Source organism: Anopheles maculipalpis, chromosome 2RL (assembly GCF_943734695.1).
Source record: "Anopheles maculipalpis chromosome 2RL, idAnoMacuDA_375_x, whole genome shotgun sequence".
Lineage (NCBI taxonomy): Eukaryota > Metazoa > Arthropoda > Insecta > Diptera > Culicidae > Anopheles > Anopheles maculipalpis.
This window is the reverse complement of record NC_064871.1, coordinates 56,927,057-56,946,802: the sequence shown is the minus strand read 5'-3', so window position 1 is coordinate 56,946,802 and position 19,746 is coordinate 56,927,057. Positions and strand designations below refer to the sequence as shown.

The 19,746-nt window shown below is 37.7% G+C and overlaps 1 protein-coding gene across 1 annotated transcript; it reads right to left on the bottom strand.

The window, feature by feature from the left end:
* Nucleotides 1-4,979: 4,979 nt before the first annotated feature.
* On the bottom strand, nt 4,980-17,880 carry LOC126559654 (transmembrane protein 132E). Its single transcript, XM_050215825.1, has 14 exons — nt 17,688-17,880; nt 10,321-11,233; nt 9,700-9,882; nt 9,384-9,624; nt 9,177-9,320; nt 8,886-9,088; nt 8,389-8,713; nt 8,081-8,328; nt 7,791-7,983; nt 7,109-7,724; nt 6,811-7,039; nt 6,628-6,748; nt 5,615-6,529; nt 4,980-5,426 (listed from the first exon to the last, which is right to left on the bottom strand). The coding sequence occupies exons 1-14, from the start codon at nt 17,740-17,742 to the stop codon at nt 5,412-5,414; spliced, it is 4,401 nt and encodes a 1,466-aa protein (XP_050071782.1). The 5' UTR covers nt 17,743-17,880; the 3' UTR covers nt 4,980-5,411.
* Nucleotides 17,881-19,746: the final 1,866 nt, after the last annotated feature.

The following is a 19,746-nucleotide window of genomic DNA, read 5'->3' as shown; positions in this document are numbered from 1 at the left end:
AGTGGTTTAGTTTGCAGATTTACATAGATTTTGTCAATAGGGGAAGCAAAGCTCTAAAAGAGTTGAAACATAATGTTTTAGGGGAGAAATGATTAGTTGCATGTAAATCAGGCCTCCAAAAATAGGATACGCACTTTTTATCAAACAGAAACAGCAAGGAGATAATAAAAATTGCATTACGCACGCATCCTTTTTCTTAGTCCATGTCACTTTGCCGTATACACCGAACAGGGAGATCTCGAACAACACTGTTCGCTTTGAGCAATTCTTTGAGATCAACCATTTCCTCCTTTGATGATGGTGGCGCCCTCTTTATGTCAAGTTTTTTCTGAGATTGAATTATAATCAGCATGTCTGAGTATGAAAAGTTCAAAATTTGTCTATAAAAGTGTACATTAAACATGTTCCTTTCCTCTTTTCCATTACATGGAACATTAGATACATTTCAATGCACCGTCTTCACAATAAACAAGCTTTGCTGTTCTGCTCTGATTAGAACATTCACCTTATAATATCAATGAATCTACTTCTTCTGTTCCGTTCGCTTAACGTATCTTACAGGTGTGGAAGTATTCTTTTGTCTGAATATGGACGCATTGTAATGCGAAAAAGGTAGCAAGTATAATGCACCGCATAGTGGTGAACAGCCTTTTTAAACCATGACTACAGTCTCAAGAACATGGTCAGCCATTACTGGCTTCATTGCCTTCATTTATCCTTATTTGCAGCTGTGAATGCAGTGATAAAAAGGAATATAAATTTCTTCACATGACAGGGCAAGTGGGGTTCATGTCCTGCACGGAAAGTTCTCCCGAATGTTTTACAAATTCATTTTGGTTTGAGAGTGCTATACAAAAAAATGCGACAAATCTTCAAATGTTGATAACTTTCGTCCATCAATCGAAAGATCAGTTCTTGCATAATGACTTTAGTACTCACACAAGATCACCAACTGCCACTGTTATTAATTTATCTAGCATGGAATCACAAGTATCTATAATTACTACAAAAAAGAGACTGGATGTGAAAAACTGTACATGGCAATACAGTTAAATTAAGTATGCGTTGAACTACATAGTGAAGGTAGTCATATTCTTGAAACTTTTCAAGTTGGTTTGGTTAACTTGTTTGCAGTGTCTTTGAGTCTTTTGCCTTTACTTATCTCTAACAGGAATCTTTTATTATTTCGGACTGATACCAAGCCGTTTTATTATCAAGTGAATGTTCTTCCCATTTCAGTGACCTTTGTTGATCACTTTTGCATCTTTCGGCTTGTTTTATTTCATTGTTCAATCAAAATGTTTTCTCTTTCATCTGTTGCGGTAAGAATGAATACGCAGTATGAACTCGGGATGTGATTTGTGGTGGCTGTAACAGTTGAGCATTTTATGGCATCATCACGCAATATCGGAAACACAAATGTACGTTCAATTTTGTTCTAAGCACTATTTAACGTTGTTCACGCATATTTTCCTTTAGAATGCTTTTTATTAGTCTATTTTTTTTATTTTCATTCTATTTGCTTGCGCTGCCAGTTACTTGTTCTTCGCTTTGCATACATTAATATATTTTGCTTCCGTTAAATATATTACGCTATTGTTTGCTTGTTTCTGTTAAATATGGCCAATTAATGGCCATATTTTTTTTTTTGCTCATGCTGAGTCGTATCAATACTCAATAAATTAACGCACGCACTTAATAAACTGATGAAAATTAGTGCTTTAAAAAAATAGTTTTCGATTCTGACATTTGCGTCTAGTTTTTAACCATAAACTAAATTCAAATGTTAAGATGAGTATTTCAAACTAAGAATATCTCGGGGATGATTGAAAATTATCGTTATTTGATACTGCTAAATGTATTACACAACTAGACTATATATTTTCAGTTTTTTTATGTTAAATGTATAGCGCGTTTACGTGTATATTCAAGCTCTTTTAAATATTATACATTTTTGTGGTTCTTATAGCTGTGATACATTGCTCTGGTTAAATTTATATAGTAGATAAACCAAATCGGACTAAAGCCATTTATTAGCAGGAGTACATGCAGTCGAATGTTTTTCTTTTATGCGAAGCAATACAATTTCTTACTTTTCGTTTAATTTTGGTTTAATTTACTATTGATCCATCATTTCATACATCTTGGTTGTTTTATTCAGGGTATACATTTTGACTTTGGAGCTTACACGAACTTGTTTACTATAATGATTCAACATAACATATCGCTGTGAGAAATCTATCAACAGAAATTGTTATCGTTCTATGATTGATGGCTTTCACAATGTTTCATTTCTTAAATTAATATTATGTAGAATAATAACGTATGAACCGTCAATGGCATGGTGTTGCATGCTGGAAAACTTATGAAGTTTACAATGCAAAATAAAACTAATATCCCGGTCATTCGCTCTGTACTGTTAGGAAAGCAAGTCAATAAATAATCGCTTGATATTCAAAGAACAAGCACAAACCACAAGCGCTTCAACAGTTTGGTAAACGAAGTGTGTTATTTTAACAAATGACGCTAAACAGCGTGAAAAATGCAAACTTTCAGGTAATTACCATGGAAGCGCAAATTGTAAAGGTAGTATGGTATTTATTCTGGGACATGAATAACATTCCCATTGTTACATACATTGTTAATACTTTATAGAGTATATAGTTTTCCTTGAGCAATACAAACTGAAATTGATAAAGATTAAATTTAAGCATCCAAAACCTGAAAAAAAGATTTTTCAATTATTCCGAACGGTTGTATTGACTTGTCCCGCGAAGTTCGCAAACGCTAAAGTAACTTAACAGATTGCAGCACAGCAAACCTCCAGATATCAAAATAAATTCAAACCAAAGTAGCTTCCAACTTGTAAAGCTATTCGCAAAATTTAATCTATTCCAAAATATAATGACTTCCCAAACGCATGTTTCGGAAACCAGGAGTTTCATTGTGGCAAAACCAGTTCTTTTACTTCAATGTTTAATGTTATATTAGTTTGTGAATCAACAATTTATGGCACTGTTTTTCCAGAAGCAAGGTTTGTAAATGTTAGCAGGAATAGATTTGTAGTTTAGTGATTTAAATGAAATAAAACATGTCGATGGTATGTGTATGACCAGATCAGGTCTGATTACATGTGCATGTGTAGAACGTCACGTACTAAGTCATTTGCAGGCGGCTTATAAATATTGTAAAGCTAATTTTTGGTATAAATGTTTTACTATCTTGCATAAGATATTAGATTTCTTATGAGCTATAATTTAATTGTACATGGATAGGTAAATTTTGGAAAATTTCCGAACATTCTTTTTTTTTTTGTTCGTTTTACATATTTTCACTGTTGAACAATTTAGCTGCATTTCATACCTTCATGTAAAAAAATGTATTGATAAAGAAGCGAGAGAGAGAGAGATAGAGATTTTTGATGATATTAATGAGGTCGATCATACTGGAAGGAGCAAAAATATTTTCCAAACCTTAGCCAAACCTATCATGCAGCTACAATGCTCAATATAAACATTACACATTCACATTCAGCAGAAATGTTTGTACATTGATTGCAATTATGTATAAGTACCTTAAATAGCTGTTACAATAACTAACAATTTGCGGAATGTTCATTCCAGCGATAACCAAACCAATACACTTAGCATGTTGTTTACAATGCTTCGTTCGTAATAAGAGTATTTTCCCGAAACTCTCCCAGCCGTATTATTTTTATATATTTCAAATATGCAGCATCCAAAAAGCAGTTCTTTATTGCAGATCTACTCAAAATACGTCCAAACAATTTGATGTGATTCCTTGCCAAGCTCACGTGACATTTGCATTTGAAACTTATTCAATTCATGAACACGCACAATTCTTGTGCCTGTTTACTACAAGTAAAGTCATTTACATATAGAGCTTTATATACATTAAGTTTGGTCACCGAATCACTTAGCTACATTTTCACTGCATTCTGCATAGATAGTGTTGATTATTTTGTTTACTTATCAGCTCCCTTTGCAAAATTTATTTTGCTAGCTCACTTGAATACTTGCATGATATTGTACACCCTGTGAGACGTTCCTTTAGCCTTTCTTTAACAAAAATAACCATGGCGATAAAATTAAGTTGATCTGCTTTGTAATGCACCATACTAATTATGAAATACAGAACAAAACGCAGGCAGTGAAATGGTTTCATTCACACGAACGCAGAACTTTTTATGAAATTGATTGAAATTTAGTTTGCCTGGCTGTTAGTTATGGTAATGTAGTAAATTTTTTATTACACTGGGATTTTACTGCATTGGCAGCAAATAATATCGTGTCTTTCTGTCCAACAAATGGAACGTTTTACATCATTTTAGCATGCATGATCAAAGCATACACAATCTGAACTTTACGCATTGTTCCAACCTCAACAAGCCTGGTCATGCTGAATTGTAGCATTGTATATGATTTGTTTTAGTACAGCAGACGTACAACATTCAAATTGTGTGCAGTATGGCCGTACCACATAGCATTATATTTAATTCAATCTATATTTTCCAATTCAATACGTGAATTTTGCTTTGTAAGCTCACATGACATCAGGTGCAATATTCCATTAGAGTTATGTATATTTAATCTATTGACTTCGACAATACCATTATATTAAGATATTCAATAGCTTTTGCTTTAGATCACTGCAAATTCGCAAATTTTGTAGATCCGCTCTTTGAGTAAAATTAAGTCAAGTAAAACAGTGCTACGAAATAGCGGCACACTAGCGATTGTATATGCTATGGTGGATATTTGCAAACTGAGGTCTTAATCAGGAAATTATCAGTAGCACTTAGACATTCAACGGATATTTGGAGATAGCTTAAATTAAAACCTGAGATCGCTATAACATAACACGGAAATGAACTGGGGAAAGGCTTCTATTAGGCTACGGGTTGAGATTCAATACAGTTTCTGATAAAAATATACATTGTCCATTCTTTTCACTTCTACGCTCGCTCGAACACTGGTATGTATGAAGATAATAAATGCTATGACACTAAGCTTCGCTAGGTGATATGGCACCTAATAATAAATAAATTTTTCAAAAATATTTCTAAGAACAATAAATCACAATCGCTGATTGTGGTCACTTTGTACGGACGTTTTGTAATTACATCATTCAGTATTTTTGAAATGACAACGTTGTTATACTTTTGCAGGGATATGAGGCAAGTGTTGCGTGGAGTGCAGCAGTAAAACTTACAATAGCCTTATCCGTATTTATGCGTAAGATTCACTCAAATGTTCAAAAAACTGCTCAAAGTTAGGATCTTTTATACCGGGAATACATGTTGGACTGGACAGCGGTGTTTTGGCCACGTTTCTATACTGCTGCTGAAACGTGGCTAATATTTCGCGAATCTTTGCAATGATCTCCTGCACTCAGGCATTCGATTCCTGGAAGAAAAAACGAAAAAAAAAAAATACAATTTACACATACTTTAACGTGAACTAAGCGATCAACAGTATTTCATAATAATTAAGTTTAAAATGCACCACTTTCTATGCTAATGCTGAACGTGAACAAACATAAATATCCTTTTTTGTATACTTTAGATCGAACACACTTTCAATTGTTGACATACCTTCAGATTATCGAAGTAATGCATAATTTGTTCGTAATCCATATCTAGGTCATCTAATCCTAGACTTTCGCCCGGTCCCAATTCACTGTCAGGCGTAGTTGAAAACATTGGATTACCTACCACAGTGGGTTTTTTGTTAGGTTTTTTCGTTGCTGCATTCGTGGAGGCATCAAGGACTGGAGAAGTACTGTCCATGTGGATATTACTTTTTCTACAGGATTGTTCCACTTTTGCCGCAAAACCTCCATCATCATCGGATGAGAGCGACATATGGTTTTGACTATCTTCCTCGATGTGTTTTGTTTTCACGACGTTGCAAACACCACTGGTTGGTTTGCCCACAGGTTTGTTGTTTTGTTGCTGGAAATGTTGTCCTTCATCTGAACTTCTTCTATTGTCAGAATTTATAGACCCCTCGACCGTTGACTTAGCACATAGGAATGGCTGATGATATTTTTGGTGTTGATTAATAGTGTCAAATTTAAATGCCGTCTGCTGACCATTCGGTTGCTCTACTAAACGTTCAGCCATGTGCAGTTCTTTTGGAGGCCGATGCTGTGGATGATTTTTGTCTCTATTCTCTTCAGTGTTAGACAGTGACATGATAGAGAAGCCCATGTTTTCAAACGAGTGAGGTGATCTGTTTGTTCTTCTTGCCGGTACAGGTTGCACCGATTCGTATTGTTTTGCATGCGTAGATTTGCCGTTGTTGAAGAGGGCTAAATTTATTTGTTGCTGAGTATGATTAATATTTCGCTGTTGTAAGCCAGAAACATTTTGCAATTGTATATCGAAAGCAGGATTTGTGCTTGAGCAATTGCTACTACTGAGCGCTATTCCACCGCTGTTTCTAGGTGGACGATGATGATAGCGTTTCGAAGCTTTTAACTGAGGAGCAGCCTCAATGGGCTGTTGCTAAACGAAAGGCATTAATAAACAAATAAAGCAAACAGTAACATTGTAGAAGTTTCTCTTTTTTTGTTGAATAATATCAATCAAAAACAAAAACATACCTTGTTCGAAACATGCGCAGTTACGCCTATATTACGATGTGGTGGTACTGGTGGACGGTATTCGATACGATCTACAACCGTCGTTGCAGTACTGCGTTGTGGAAGAAAACACGCATCATCGCTAGAATAAAGAAAGCATCTCATCAACATTTATGTACTAGTTACATTATTTCTTCGCCTTACTTTATATTTCGATTGTGCCGATCCCGCGTCTTATATGTACAGGAGTTTATTGATGTAACCGTTTTCTCATTTGCTACGAAGCCCGCGCGGCCATTAGGAAAAGGTACAGCCACAGCTGACGGTAGCTGAATATGGTTGGGATTATCGAAACTGTTGATTTGTACGACATGTTCGCCCATATCGTCGTACTTTGAATTCATCGGATTGCTGATTATGTGCATCCGTGAATCTATTGGTACAAAGTAACAAAGGCATGTGTTAGTTGAGAATTTGCGCATAAATTAACATTATTATTTACCTTTATGACTTGCACCCGTTTCTAAGTTATCCGCATTCGGTCGATCAACAGTCGCTCGACCTAACCATACCCAATCGTGCGCATTAGTTGCACACGACTCATTACCTTTTCCAACATCAAATACTGTCGAATGTCCCATGCCATCGCGTACACTAGCATCACCATTTGCATCAATCATAACCGGTCGATACTTGGATGCGTACACGACACATGACACCACAAACACGGCGATGGCCAAACAAAAGGCTGCTAGCACTATGTACATGCCTATTTCAAGAGTGGCTACATCACCATGCACCATACTTTTGTTCGAAGAGAAAACTCCAACCATTCCACTGTTACTGCTGATAATTCCGCCACCGCCAACACTTCCGCGATGGTGTTGTCTGGAAGAATGTACAACAGCTGCTGATTCATGACCGTTATCATCCTTCAGTGGGATACCAATAAGAATGTCTTCCAAATCATTCAATTCTTTCCCCAATTTGTTTCGATCTCGTCCTACAGCACCATCATTTTGCAATGTATCGGATCTGGTATTCGTATCCGATCCACTGAAATCAACTTGCACGGACGCAAGCGCACTAACCAACGGACCAACAGACGTCTTCATACCCTGAAACAAATAAAAGCGTGTCAGGTTGTGGTATTGTTCCATTCAGAAATTATTTTTGAATTATACCTGTTTAGAGACAGGCATATTGCGACGAATACGGCATTCCTCGGACAGTAGTAAAGTAACTCGTAGCAACTCTCCGTTACCTTCTCCAACCGCAATTACTCGTGGGTGATGCGAGGCAAGCATTGGTGCAAATGCAACTACTTCTGTATCAAGACTTTCGACCAGTAGGAAGTAATCATCAACCGAAATATCCCTATACGATCAATGAAAAAACAACACAAATAGCACAATAATGACTGCGAAAAAAATAATATTGCAAGAACAAACGTGATGTATGCGAACAAACTAACCTAAGCGGTGTCCTGGATCCATCAGAAAATTCTAGTTCAATGTCAAGTAGACCTTCTTGGTACTGTGCGGTTAACCTTCGTGTAACAGAGGTTTCGGCAATGTAACCGTTATCAATGGAACCATCGCCAGATATTGATAATTGCAAACCAGAAACAACTTTTACCATCAAACGAGTTATGGTCACTTTATCGCTACCAACACGCACTTCACGAGCACCTATTACTCTTCCATTAATAGGAGAGAGAACCTGTAAGACAAACATTACATTTTATATCTAGTGTTAGCATGTTCTGCATGAATTAATTACCTGCACATCCGTACGCCCCATGGCACGCCCTTGAAGAGTTCGTCCTCGTAAACTGGCAATTTTTGGGTCTGCAACTCGCAGTAGAGTTTGAACCAAATCCGTCACTCGAAGACCAGTTCGGCGCGAAATTAAATAGCTAACGCGCCCTGAATCTTGGTCCACTGCTACGAACCTTGCATATACTTCTACTGGACTTTGTTGATATCTGGCACGGCACACGCCTCTTTCCGGAGAGATACCATTTATAAAATCATCACTGGGATGACTCCAACCACCACTGTTACCGTATGCTCGCTTTTTGCGACGATTTGGCTTGCCGTTTGTGCTGTAAGTCACAAGTTTTATGAGATTTTTCTTAATTGAGTGCCGTAATTTAACAATACAGCGTAGAGCCGTCATACTCAAATAAAATAAAATGACTGCCGTAATGTCTAATTGCAAAGCATGTAAAGCCTCTGAACTTAACAAATAAATTGACGTCAACAATGTGTGCTTACGTGCTATGATCCTCAGGAATTTTCCAACCTTTGATCTGCGACAATCGAAAATCAGCAACAGATACCTCTAAGGGAAACTCTGGCATCCATACTGTGAATCGTGCTAGACCGGAATACGTTCCATATTTAACCTGTATTGAAGCATTAGACGAACCTCTCACTTCTGATCCATCCACATAAACGGAGCTGCATGACGATGATACCTACAAGGAGAAGATTTCAATTATTTAATTGCTCAAACAAATCCAACCACTATTAGGCTCAAAAGGCTTCTTCCTGTAGCTTCTTTACCTTTATCACACTTTCATCCTCCGTCTGACACGAACTCTGGAGTGTGACATCGGCCATCTTTCCCGCCTGTGATACTATAAAAACTTTCATGGCCTGCGACACTTGTCTTCCGGTAAGAACGGCCGTATTCATAAGCTCCCAGTTCTAAAATTTAAAAAAAATATATTGTTATAAATGAGCATTTTGTGAGACAAATTATTTATATACCTTTGCAATAGGTAAAACAGCTTGAATATCATCCTTCTGTATTTCAAGTTTTGCCACTATCTTCTTTCGACCTTCTTCTTGTAGTACGGCGCTGCCGGTCTGTGATGACTCTGTGGACAAATCCAGCTTCATTTTCGGTCCATCATGTACATAGCTAACGGACCAAATTACTCTTCCGCCATCCCAATATTCCTTGGTGTCATTAGAAACTTCAAGTAACCATGAAAAAACTTCCACCACACTAAAATGTTCAAACGATACAGATTAGTTGCTATTGCATGGGCTGTAAATTGTGTAAGATTTAATGCACGCTTACCTCTCAGCTGAAGACGCATCATCAAAGCGTACTTTTCCGGAAGGGCTATCTGGATCCTGATCTTTACGAAAAGCAGTAACACGAGCCACAGTGTGCTTTGTGTTTTCTTTCTCTACTGAAACATTCCATTCGTCCGATGATGCTACAGCGCCTAGAATACGCATACCAGCCTTTACACGAGCTCTGAAAAAAAAAATACATTCTTTAGCTATATTCCAGACGTCTTTCAACGCTTTTATTGTTAACTAATCTTTTTTATCCAGACAATGCAATACAGTATTTCAAATATTAACTTAAATACGGTGCTTACGACCGTAATACTAGAATATCAATAAATAAAGAATAATCATCAATAAACATTGTTTTAATTCGGTCCACAGTTTTTTTTTTCAGAAAGGACTGCCAGGCAGTATTGCTTTTCGGTCCCCAGTTATCAAGCCCACTTTAAGCTTACGATAGCCCAAAAAGTTTCCCGACTCAAATGCGTCTAATTTATTTCGAATCCTATACCACCGGGCCACCCCCACCACCAAAATATCTCTAAAATATGGGAAATGCGTTCCAAACAACAAACAAACTTTACAATTTGTTGTAATTGAAACAAGAAAGTTTCGTACGTACCTTACTATGAATACTGCAACATTTTGCCCGTTGTCAGGATGTAGAAAAACTGGAACGTGAATTTTTGAAAGCGGATACAATGGTATCTGTGGTACCATCATTGTAAGCGTATTATCTGCGCGAAGTTCTTTGTATGGCAATTGTGATTGACTTAAGGGAATTTTCGCAAATGGCGTTAGCGGTTGAATCTGCACTTTCGGCTCACAAAGTTCTGGACTTCTAACAGGCGGTTCGAACACACTATAAGACACTTGCACTAATCTCTGAGGGCTTTTCTGTGGAGTACTCGATACACGGCCATCTCTTTCTGGAGGTGGTAACGGAGGCCACCAGTTGGATGGTATAATTACTTCCGCGACGCATACCCCATCTTCGCCTTCCGGCATACATTTGCCTTTGAGAGGGGTCCTGTTACCCATGGAAGCGTGCAGTAGCACACATATTTTTTGCCGCTGTAAATGACCACCAGGGTCGGCACCCGCATGAAATAGAACGCGTAGCACCGGTGAATCGCGGGCCACGCTGCTCCGGACCACGTGGGCTGATATGTCCAGATGAAGATTTGATTGCTGCTGCAAGTCCATTAATGCTGCGGTAGTATTTTGCGACGAGTTTCCGTCACGATTTGTGCTGTCGAGAACGTCCGGTACGATGTACCGAGCGGGTACCGTTTGCTTTGTAGAAAACGGCCCATAACTAGCTCGTACAGACACGGGTTGACTAGTTTGTACTACCGTGAATCGGTCCACCGAAAGCAAGGAATCTCCGTTAGATGATCGTGACTTGCCATTCGTAGATGTTGCACCCGATACCACTGATGCCAGCGCACTTTGTCGTGGAGAATGCTTCAGGAAAAATCCACTATCAGGCGTTTCAAAGTGGACTTCAACTGCAAACGCTATACTTAGAATACCTGTAATACAGAAAAAAGACAATTATTTGAAAAATTTTCATCCATCACAAGCCAGGACAGTAATCAATTTTAATGTTTCATAATTCAACCTATCGTAGAAAAAAAGTTTTTTCAATTGTGTTGTTCTAAACGTGGCATTTATCTTAAGTGTTATTTAAAATCGCTTTCTACAACAATTGACCACTAATAAGAGCGTACTTATAGCAATACGGCCTGGCCGTCCTTTATGAATAAAAAAAAGAGCTTACAAACTTATATTTTAAGCAATACTCATTTTCATTAAATTTCGATTTGTGATATAAAACAATAAATTACACCATCATCAGTAGGAGCAATAGGTGAAAACAATTTAAAAACTCAAAATTCGATGACATATTTCTTGACATATATTTTTGCAAGTACTGTTGCTGTTGATTATCCGTAGCATTTGTTTTGAAATTCTTCCACCCTTTACTTTCACCACCTTTCACCGTATAATGAGAACATTATCCCATAATTCCAATACAACTAACTTCAAATGATTCAGATTGCTTACTTTATGATCTTTAAGTTTGACTAGCATGTAGGACCAAATCAACGGATTCAAAACCGGAGAGCTGGGAAACCATTCGACCATCGTTATGAAGTCCACCAAATGCTCCTTGCTTCATATCTGTACAATTTTTGCGACGTGGGCGAGTGCACTGTCTAGTTGGAATGCATAACGATCGGCTCCATAAGACCGTTGCAGGTTTGTGTCAACTATTTTCCTTATCATTTTTGTTTATTTCATTCGATGAAACACAATGATCGTTTGCCGCCTTTACACATGGCACTTAGCAAATGTGGAACATCAGTTTGTGAAGCAGACTAGTATTGCCTTACTTCTATCTAACCTATTTTGTTTAGATGATTCGGACAAACCATGAATTTTACATTTCTTAAAGTCTTGAATTGATAGATCACTTGGTACAAAATTACGTGCTGATCTAAAGGACATATGCGAGTCAGATGCCAGATTTTGCAATGAACATCAACATCAATGGGCCCCATTCCCTTGAGCCTTACGATCTTAGCATTTTTATGTGTCCGTGCCGATCGTGGACAACTGCATCTTTTCCTGTCTTCGAAAGAATACATTTCCTGATACATTTGGTTTGTGTTTTAAGAAAAGTTGCATCCTTCGTGTCTTAAGCTAAACAAATTATCAGATTTGTATCGACTTGTTCAATTAATCCCTTGCTACATGCTACCATGCAAATACAAAAAATGCTATATGCATGTTTTTACGCACAAGCAGACAACCGTGCGAATATTGGTACATAACAATAGCTGGAACGAGTTCATTAAACGTGCTGCCAATTCTAATTGGGATTCGAAATCGGGGTAGTAAGAAATGTAAATGCGAACGTTTAAAATACATTAGCATCTAATAGGAATTTGGAGGATCAAAATCCGTACAAAATTCAACATTGATGATTTTGAGCGATCCAATAGGCCTGAATCGAAGAGGTCAAACAGTCCGGCTACATAGCATAAAAAGTTTGTAAAAGCATAATATTAAAAACCGTGTAAGGAACATAATCAGAAATGTACCAAATGTTTATAAATCTGCCAACTAAGGACTAAGGCCAATTTTTATTGAAAAACTCCTTATCAGTGATTATTAAGGCAATTTTGTCAATAGGGTTACCACCTTCCTAAATATCTTAACAACGCCTGACGCTGGATTAAATCACCTTCGAAATTACATGATGTATTGCTATCCCCGTTAAGTTTAATAACTTTGTTTTACAATTCAATATGGAATTTATATAAAACATGAACTTTATTTAACCCAGGTTCGGAAATATAATTAAAAATAACGGTACTATCGTTGCCTGTACGGACTAGTTGCTTAATAGGAGTGGCACCACGCTTTCGTACTAAATGACTAAACAAAGACAAGGCTTCCGAAACTCTCAAACGCCAATAATTGGTATACGTTCATAGTGTGGATTGTTTAATACTTGAGTGATTCTGTATTCTTTGTAAAAAGACTTCTAACTCTCTCAAAAATAGTTAGTCATTTGAGGCATACGCATTTTTTATTGTGTATGTTTCCTTTCTGTTGAAAGAAATTCAGTTCCATGTCTTGTTCCATAACTTATATCATATTATTTCAAGATAACTAACATGTATACTGTCAAAATGTCAAATGAAGCTGCTTATTACTCACAAAAAAGTTCTTTTTTTTTTCTTCCGATAGAACGGCCTGGCCGAATTGCTATCTTCTAGAGCTTTTCTAATATAATCGAATACATAAAAGTTACGAACATGTTGCAATAACTCTAATTTTTATTACCGATGGTTTGGACGAGCATCTTATTTTCATCCTCTTCGAAGAATGCCACAAACTAACTAGAAATGTCATCGGCTCGGGTCCTCGGCTGGTTTGACCATAGAAAATCATTTGATGATTTTCCAAGCCGAATAATATCATAATCCTCAAATTTCATATTTTTCAGTTGTCACCTGCATTCATGTACTATTTAACGGTGCGCTTGCATGGTAGCAGCTTAGGATCGAGGATCGAATCCAGCCTGAACAACCTAAAGGTACACAAGACTGTCCATCCAGCAGGACAGACAGAATCGGAAAGTCAAGATGTGTTGAGGACGTAAAGCAACAAAAAAAAAGAATAAGATGAAATATAAGTCTCTTTTCCTTTTGTTTCTACGGGCTTACGGACTTGTCAAATGATACTGCAGTCGACGATGAACCTTGTCTGGGTTCAAATTTCCATACAGTGTAAAACCGTACCTGTAAAACAGACTACTGACTAATCAGCTATGGTAATTCAAGTCACGGGGGCTGCCCGGTGGTATAGGCAATTCAAATCCCATCCGGACCGCGGTATCGGCAAGTCTAGTAAGTGATCGTTAAACCAAGAAAAAGAAGAAGAATTCAAGTTACATAAGGCCAACCGATTTTTTTATTTTTTTTATTTTTATTTATAGAGGCTTTGAGTCTTAGAGACTTCATTCGCCTCTTCAGGCCAACCGATCATAAACCGACATAGGTTGTAAAGGCAGCGACTAAGAAGAGAATATTGCACTCTATTTGCACATTTCATTTCGTTAGTAACTTCTTCTTCTGCTCGGCTTAACGACCTACTAGGTCACGCCGGCCACCAACGACTTATTTGTTAGACGACTTGCTTGATACCACGTAGTTGGACAGTGAATCCTCACTTACGAGAGAACGGTCCCGTTGAGATTTGAATCCCGTTCCTGCCGTGTGACGACTGAAGCCGTGTCGCCCAATTCGTTAGTAGCTCTAGTGTACGAATTCGACAGAAGCAAGAACACATCCATTTGAAAACCAATTATTCTTCTTTTAGCTAAAGACCTTGTCTAACGAGTTTATGTATGGCCTGGATTATGGATTGCAAGTCGTGTTTTTCGGTAAAACAGTTCGTACTAGAGTGAAGCACATACAGATTAAACCTCTCGACCTCACAAGCAGCGATGTTTTTAACAGAACCTTTACCACGATTCTTTCGAGTTGCATCGCCGTACGCGTATGAACTGAAATATCATAGGCTTTCAAGGGGACCGAGAAAACAAAAATGAAATAAAAATAGAACCAAATACAGTCGGTTCCGAATGAATATGTTTAAATTTTCACTACATTCATGGAATCGGAAAACATCTTAACGTGTGAAGTGAGTGCCAATCAACACTTGGCATAAGCACTTACGGAGAACGGCAATTAATAAATGACTATTTCTGTATGGCTGTTGAAATGTCTGAACAAGCTCATCTCGGATATGGACGAAAGCCAGACTCAACACCCTGCACAATCGCATTCTGCGTCGTGTTTCTGTTGTTTAAACTCTTAACCCAAATCAAGAGGAGCGTTCGTTAAGCTTTGTAGCAAGTATTCTAACAGCTTGAACATATCACACATGAGATGAATAATAAAACTAATCCATATTGGTTGAAAAGGAAAAGAACGATTTACAACAAAAATCTTCTATACGGCAAACCACGACAGTAGGCAGTATTTTTTATGATTCTACAGCTTGAACATAGGAAACATAGCAAAATTCATGGTTACATTTGACATTTGATGGTTATCAAATGTTTTCGTCTCTGAAGATAATTTATGAATGATTTAGGATATGGACAGTACCGTCCGTAAGATTTATGAAATCTATAAACTCTAACGTTGGTATACCCATTTGTAGGTTTTGAAATACATTGCTATATGTGATGGTGACCGCCACCAAGATAGTCGATGGTCGATCGGTCGCTTTATTAGAATTAGTCCCCAAGGCAGTAGAAGAGGCGTGAAGTATACATAGATTGCTCTATTATTTACGTACAATTTGCTGACATTATTATTTGTTCATAATATTAGTATTTGAGAATGACAATGCGACAACGAGTCGTCATACTTAATAATATTTTTTTAAAATATTTATGATCGTCCCCATGATCTAGCATTACGGTACTTGCTGTAGTGTATTAAATCGACTGTAAAAAATTAAAGAGCAAAATAAAAACCATCCGCTACTTGTTGCACTGTCTGGTAAATCACGTGTTCCTTTTGGAAACAAAAATGTGTTCACACTAACTGACGGCAGTGTGCTTCAGCGTGAAGTCACATACAAGATATTGTAATACTAAGAGCAGCATATCCGTACCCATTTGTCCACATAGATACCACATATGAATTTCATCGAGGTAAGGCTTTCTTTTTGTTTATTTATAGTGGCTTTGAGGCTACATTCGCCTCTCACGGGTAAGGCAAATGCTATCTGTTTATTTGAATAAGATGCATAAACAAAATTTAAATTCGCACTACAAGCTACATAAAACTTTTTTTGTTCATCAGCCGTTTTAGTGTATGTCTTCACACGACAGAATCGAGTATCGAATCCCGCGTTTTACCACATACACCGACTGTACAACTTCGAAATTAAATGTGACCTAGAAAACTGACTATCCAACTACATAGTGTCGGTAATCTAGTAAGCGATTCGATGGCCGGTGTGACCTTAGATGGTCGTTAAACCAAGAAGAAAAAGGTCTCCAACCCGAGGTCTCCAATAAGGACTCTCTAAGCCGAGGGTTGGCTTTCAGCTGTACATTATGCGAGAATAGAATATTTTGAAGCAAGGGAGTAGCAGATTTTTAGGTCTTGTGGGTATTTATGAAACAGCACTGTGCTTCGTAACTTCCTGCCTTATTAAATAGATATTATCACATCCTTTATAACCTGGACTGGAACTGGAAATCGATTTCCTCTGTATATTGAATTTCAAACACTTAGGATAAATAATGTTGGCAGCCTCACATACGGACTCCGGTAGTAGTAAGGGGCAAATGAAGCACTTCAAAGTCTGCATAGGCCATACAACTGGACCAGAACTCCAGCGCCAATGTGCTATTTGACACAACTGGTATCAAATACGATCCCGACTGTCATCCGGTACGCTGAACAGACTATCAAGCCTCCAGTGTAATCAAGTCAAGAAAAAGGTAGAATTGACAGGCGTATAGTGTGCCTGTGGAGCAGCTTAAAATTATCGACGAGTTTATTCAACACTCAAAATTTTCTTCTCCGCGATGAAACCGCATGGCTTGTTCAATTAGGAACGTTTCTATGAGTTCTTATATTTTTAAATGATTTGTTTTTAAAGGATGTTTTAGGAATGTCGAACTTTTCACTAACTGAATTTTAAAAAAATAAATAAAACAAATTGTTGCCTCATTGAAGACTTCTTTTGGCATTAGACTACCTCAAGAAGAATTGACCTATCATTACTTCATTGAATTAGTTTGCCAGTAGTCTAAGTCGTGTAATTGATAGTTAGCTGTTTCGTTCGTGGAGACGATTCGCACAACCACCGGAACACCCCATTGAAAACTCTTTGCAAAATTAAAATCGTCAAATATGTATCTATATGCACCAAGTTTGTGTCCAGATCCGCATACTTAAAAATCCTTATGCGTTTTTAACGCATCTCATAAATCTATTATTGTTCGCTCAGATAACATGCAAACGTTATCCTGCGATCGTGCAACATTGGCTGCTCCACTAAACCCACAGCACACAGACACATTTCAATGATTCGTTAGACCCATACAGACACGCTGTAAAGCGACAATAGTTATTTTTGAAACTCAAAATCCGAACAACATCAACAGGGCAGCAACATTTGTGCTCTTCTAACCTACATTCCGAAAGTTAGTTGCGAACAATGTGCACCTTGTTTGAATTTTTCATCCCATCGTTATGAGCAAACTCCAAGATGTAATATTTGAAACATTCCATTCTGTGTCATTATTAATTTAGAATAGGAAAAAGTACGTTTATTGTCATATAAGGAACATAAACAGTAAGTTAGCATCCGGTGTGAACGATATCATATACGAATCAAATACAAACAAATAAGCCACGGGATTGTGTTCACTTCCAAACTTACCTATTATAGATATCAGGCTAATCCTTGCACGTCCCATGGTGTACCCCTTGTTCATAATTACAAGCTTTCTGTAAGTCTCACGATAGCTCAGCTTAGTCCTCCGACTTTTAAACCCCTTCAACCGGCTTGCCCAATATGGGCAACCGCGTTTGGTGCTTTGTTACTTGCTCTTGTATAACGTAATCTACGCCGTTTACCTGGTTTTGGTTGAGAAAACAACAAAATTTTAAGATTATTCCCGTAAACATCGCATCGATTACAATTTATGGTTGCGGCGTAAAGTCTAAGCACTGCTCATGTTCGTTCGTTTTCTGCAAATATATACTGCAACGTCAATATATCCCCTTGCAATCGTGAACTTCCCGATAGAAAGGCAGTTTTTTTATGCTGATGCTTTTTTACAACACTTTACTACACACGGCACGGCACACCTTTTCTCACAGAAGCCTTTTTTTTTCTACACGCTCACTGCATTCTAACCGTGCACGATGTCTTCACTGCTGGGAATGTTTCTCGGTGTATACAAGTGTGTGTGTGTGTGTGTGTGTGTGTGTGTGTATGTGTGTGTGTGTGTGTGTATGTGTGCGAAGTGTGTGCGTATGTGCGTTGTGTCATTATTTTCTCTCAGTTTTCTCTCAGCCACTACCACTTGCTCTGTCACACATTCGCTTTTTTTGCGGTAAGCAGCAAACTGTTTTCATCGATTTTTCTCTCTCCTGTCTTTGGATGGCACAGCAAGTGTTAGTTCTGTGCTAACGAATCGATTTTTTTCTTCATGTATTTTACGCTAAACCCATCGATATGCTGCTGCTTTCAATAATTTTTTCAGTTAGATTTTTACAGGAGGCAGAAAATGCAGCTGGAAAGCACTATTTTCACTCATTCAGCTAAGCAAAAATTAGAATTTCTAGCTACCTTACAGCAACGTGTAATTAAAAAATATTACAATAAACATGATACCATAACAAGAACTATAACAGGTCCACGAGAATTGAGAAACATTTTATCGAACCGTTTTTTTATAAGAACGCACTATCACAAACAGTTAGTTATTTTGTTGTTTGTTATTATGGTACAACCCCATTTTTATTCCTGAAATTTCCTACTGATTATGGAATGAATGAAGAATTCCTCGTAGCACTTCAACATCGATAGCATCGAGACACAAAATTATTGCGTAAATACATTATAGAAGCTTTTTCTCTCATGTCCCGTTTCGTATCCAACGCTATTTTTATTACCAATGGTACTGCATTTGCAACACAATTTCAACTGCACTGCTTTTAGTTTAGAACGTGTGGTAGGCAATCATCAATCGAAGAATACTTTTACGTCACCAGAATCGCTTCATATATCCTCCCATCATGTTACAAGTGCCTAATGAACACGAAACATCACTATATTTTTACTTCACACTGCTTTGGTTTAACATTTACATTCGATTGTGCTGCACCATGCCTACTGCACTTCACACTGTGCACTGCTCATTTGAGACATCCTTTTGGGCAAAGGAAAAATATACAATTTACTACGGATCAACTTCACTACCATACAAACTCCTTTGGTATCCTTCGTGGTCGAGAAAATTCCCTTCCTAGGATATCAACTGCGTTCACGCACACACTGATACAACCTCATATCCAGCTATCGCCACCGCGCAACTATACACACATACGCCCACTGGTGCCACTAACTCAGAGATCACGCTCTCTTTTTTGGCTCTTGTGTAAAACAGCAAAACTCTTCGCTAGTTTTTTTGCTGTTGGAATTTGTAACTTTTGTAATTTCATACCAATAAAGCTATGCAATGCTCACATCTTTCTTTTCTCTGATACGAAGCACGACACAACAAACGGCTTTCTGGGCCAGCAGAAAAACGCGATGTTACAAAGCGCACGTCGAGTTGAAGACCTATTTCTTCGCATTAGCTATGTAAATGCACGCACCACAGCCTCCTGGTATTTTGTTGCTTCTCTTCTTCTTTATCTTTGTCTTCCCCTCTTCGTAGGCAAGCACATACACATTCCAGTTAATTCACAAAGGGAGCGCCTAACATTTT

Excerpts from the sequence above, each read along its gene's own strand:
- LOC126559654 (XM_050215825.1), bottom strand. The coding sequence starts at position 17,742 with ATGAACAAGGGGTACACCATGGGACGTGCAAGGATTAGCCTGATATCT. Across the intron at positions 11,234-17,687 it reads TAGCCTGATATCTATAATAG|GTATTCTAAGTATAGCGTTT; the intron begins GTAAGTTTGGAA and ends TCTGTATTACAG. Across the intron at positions 7,984-8,080 it reads GGATCCAGGACACCGCTTAG|GGATATTTCGGTTGATGATT; the intron begins GTTAGTTTGTTC and ends TTGATCGTATAG.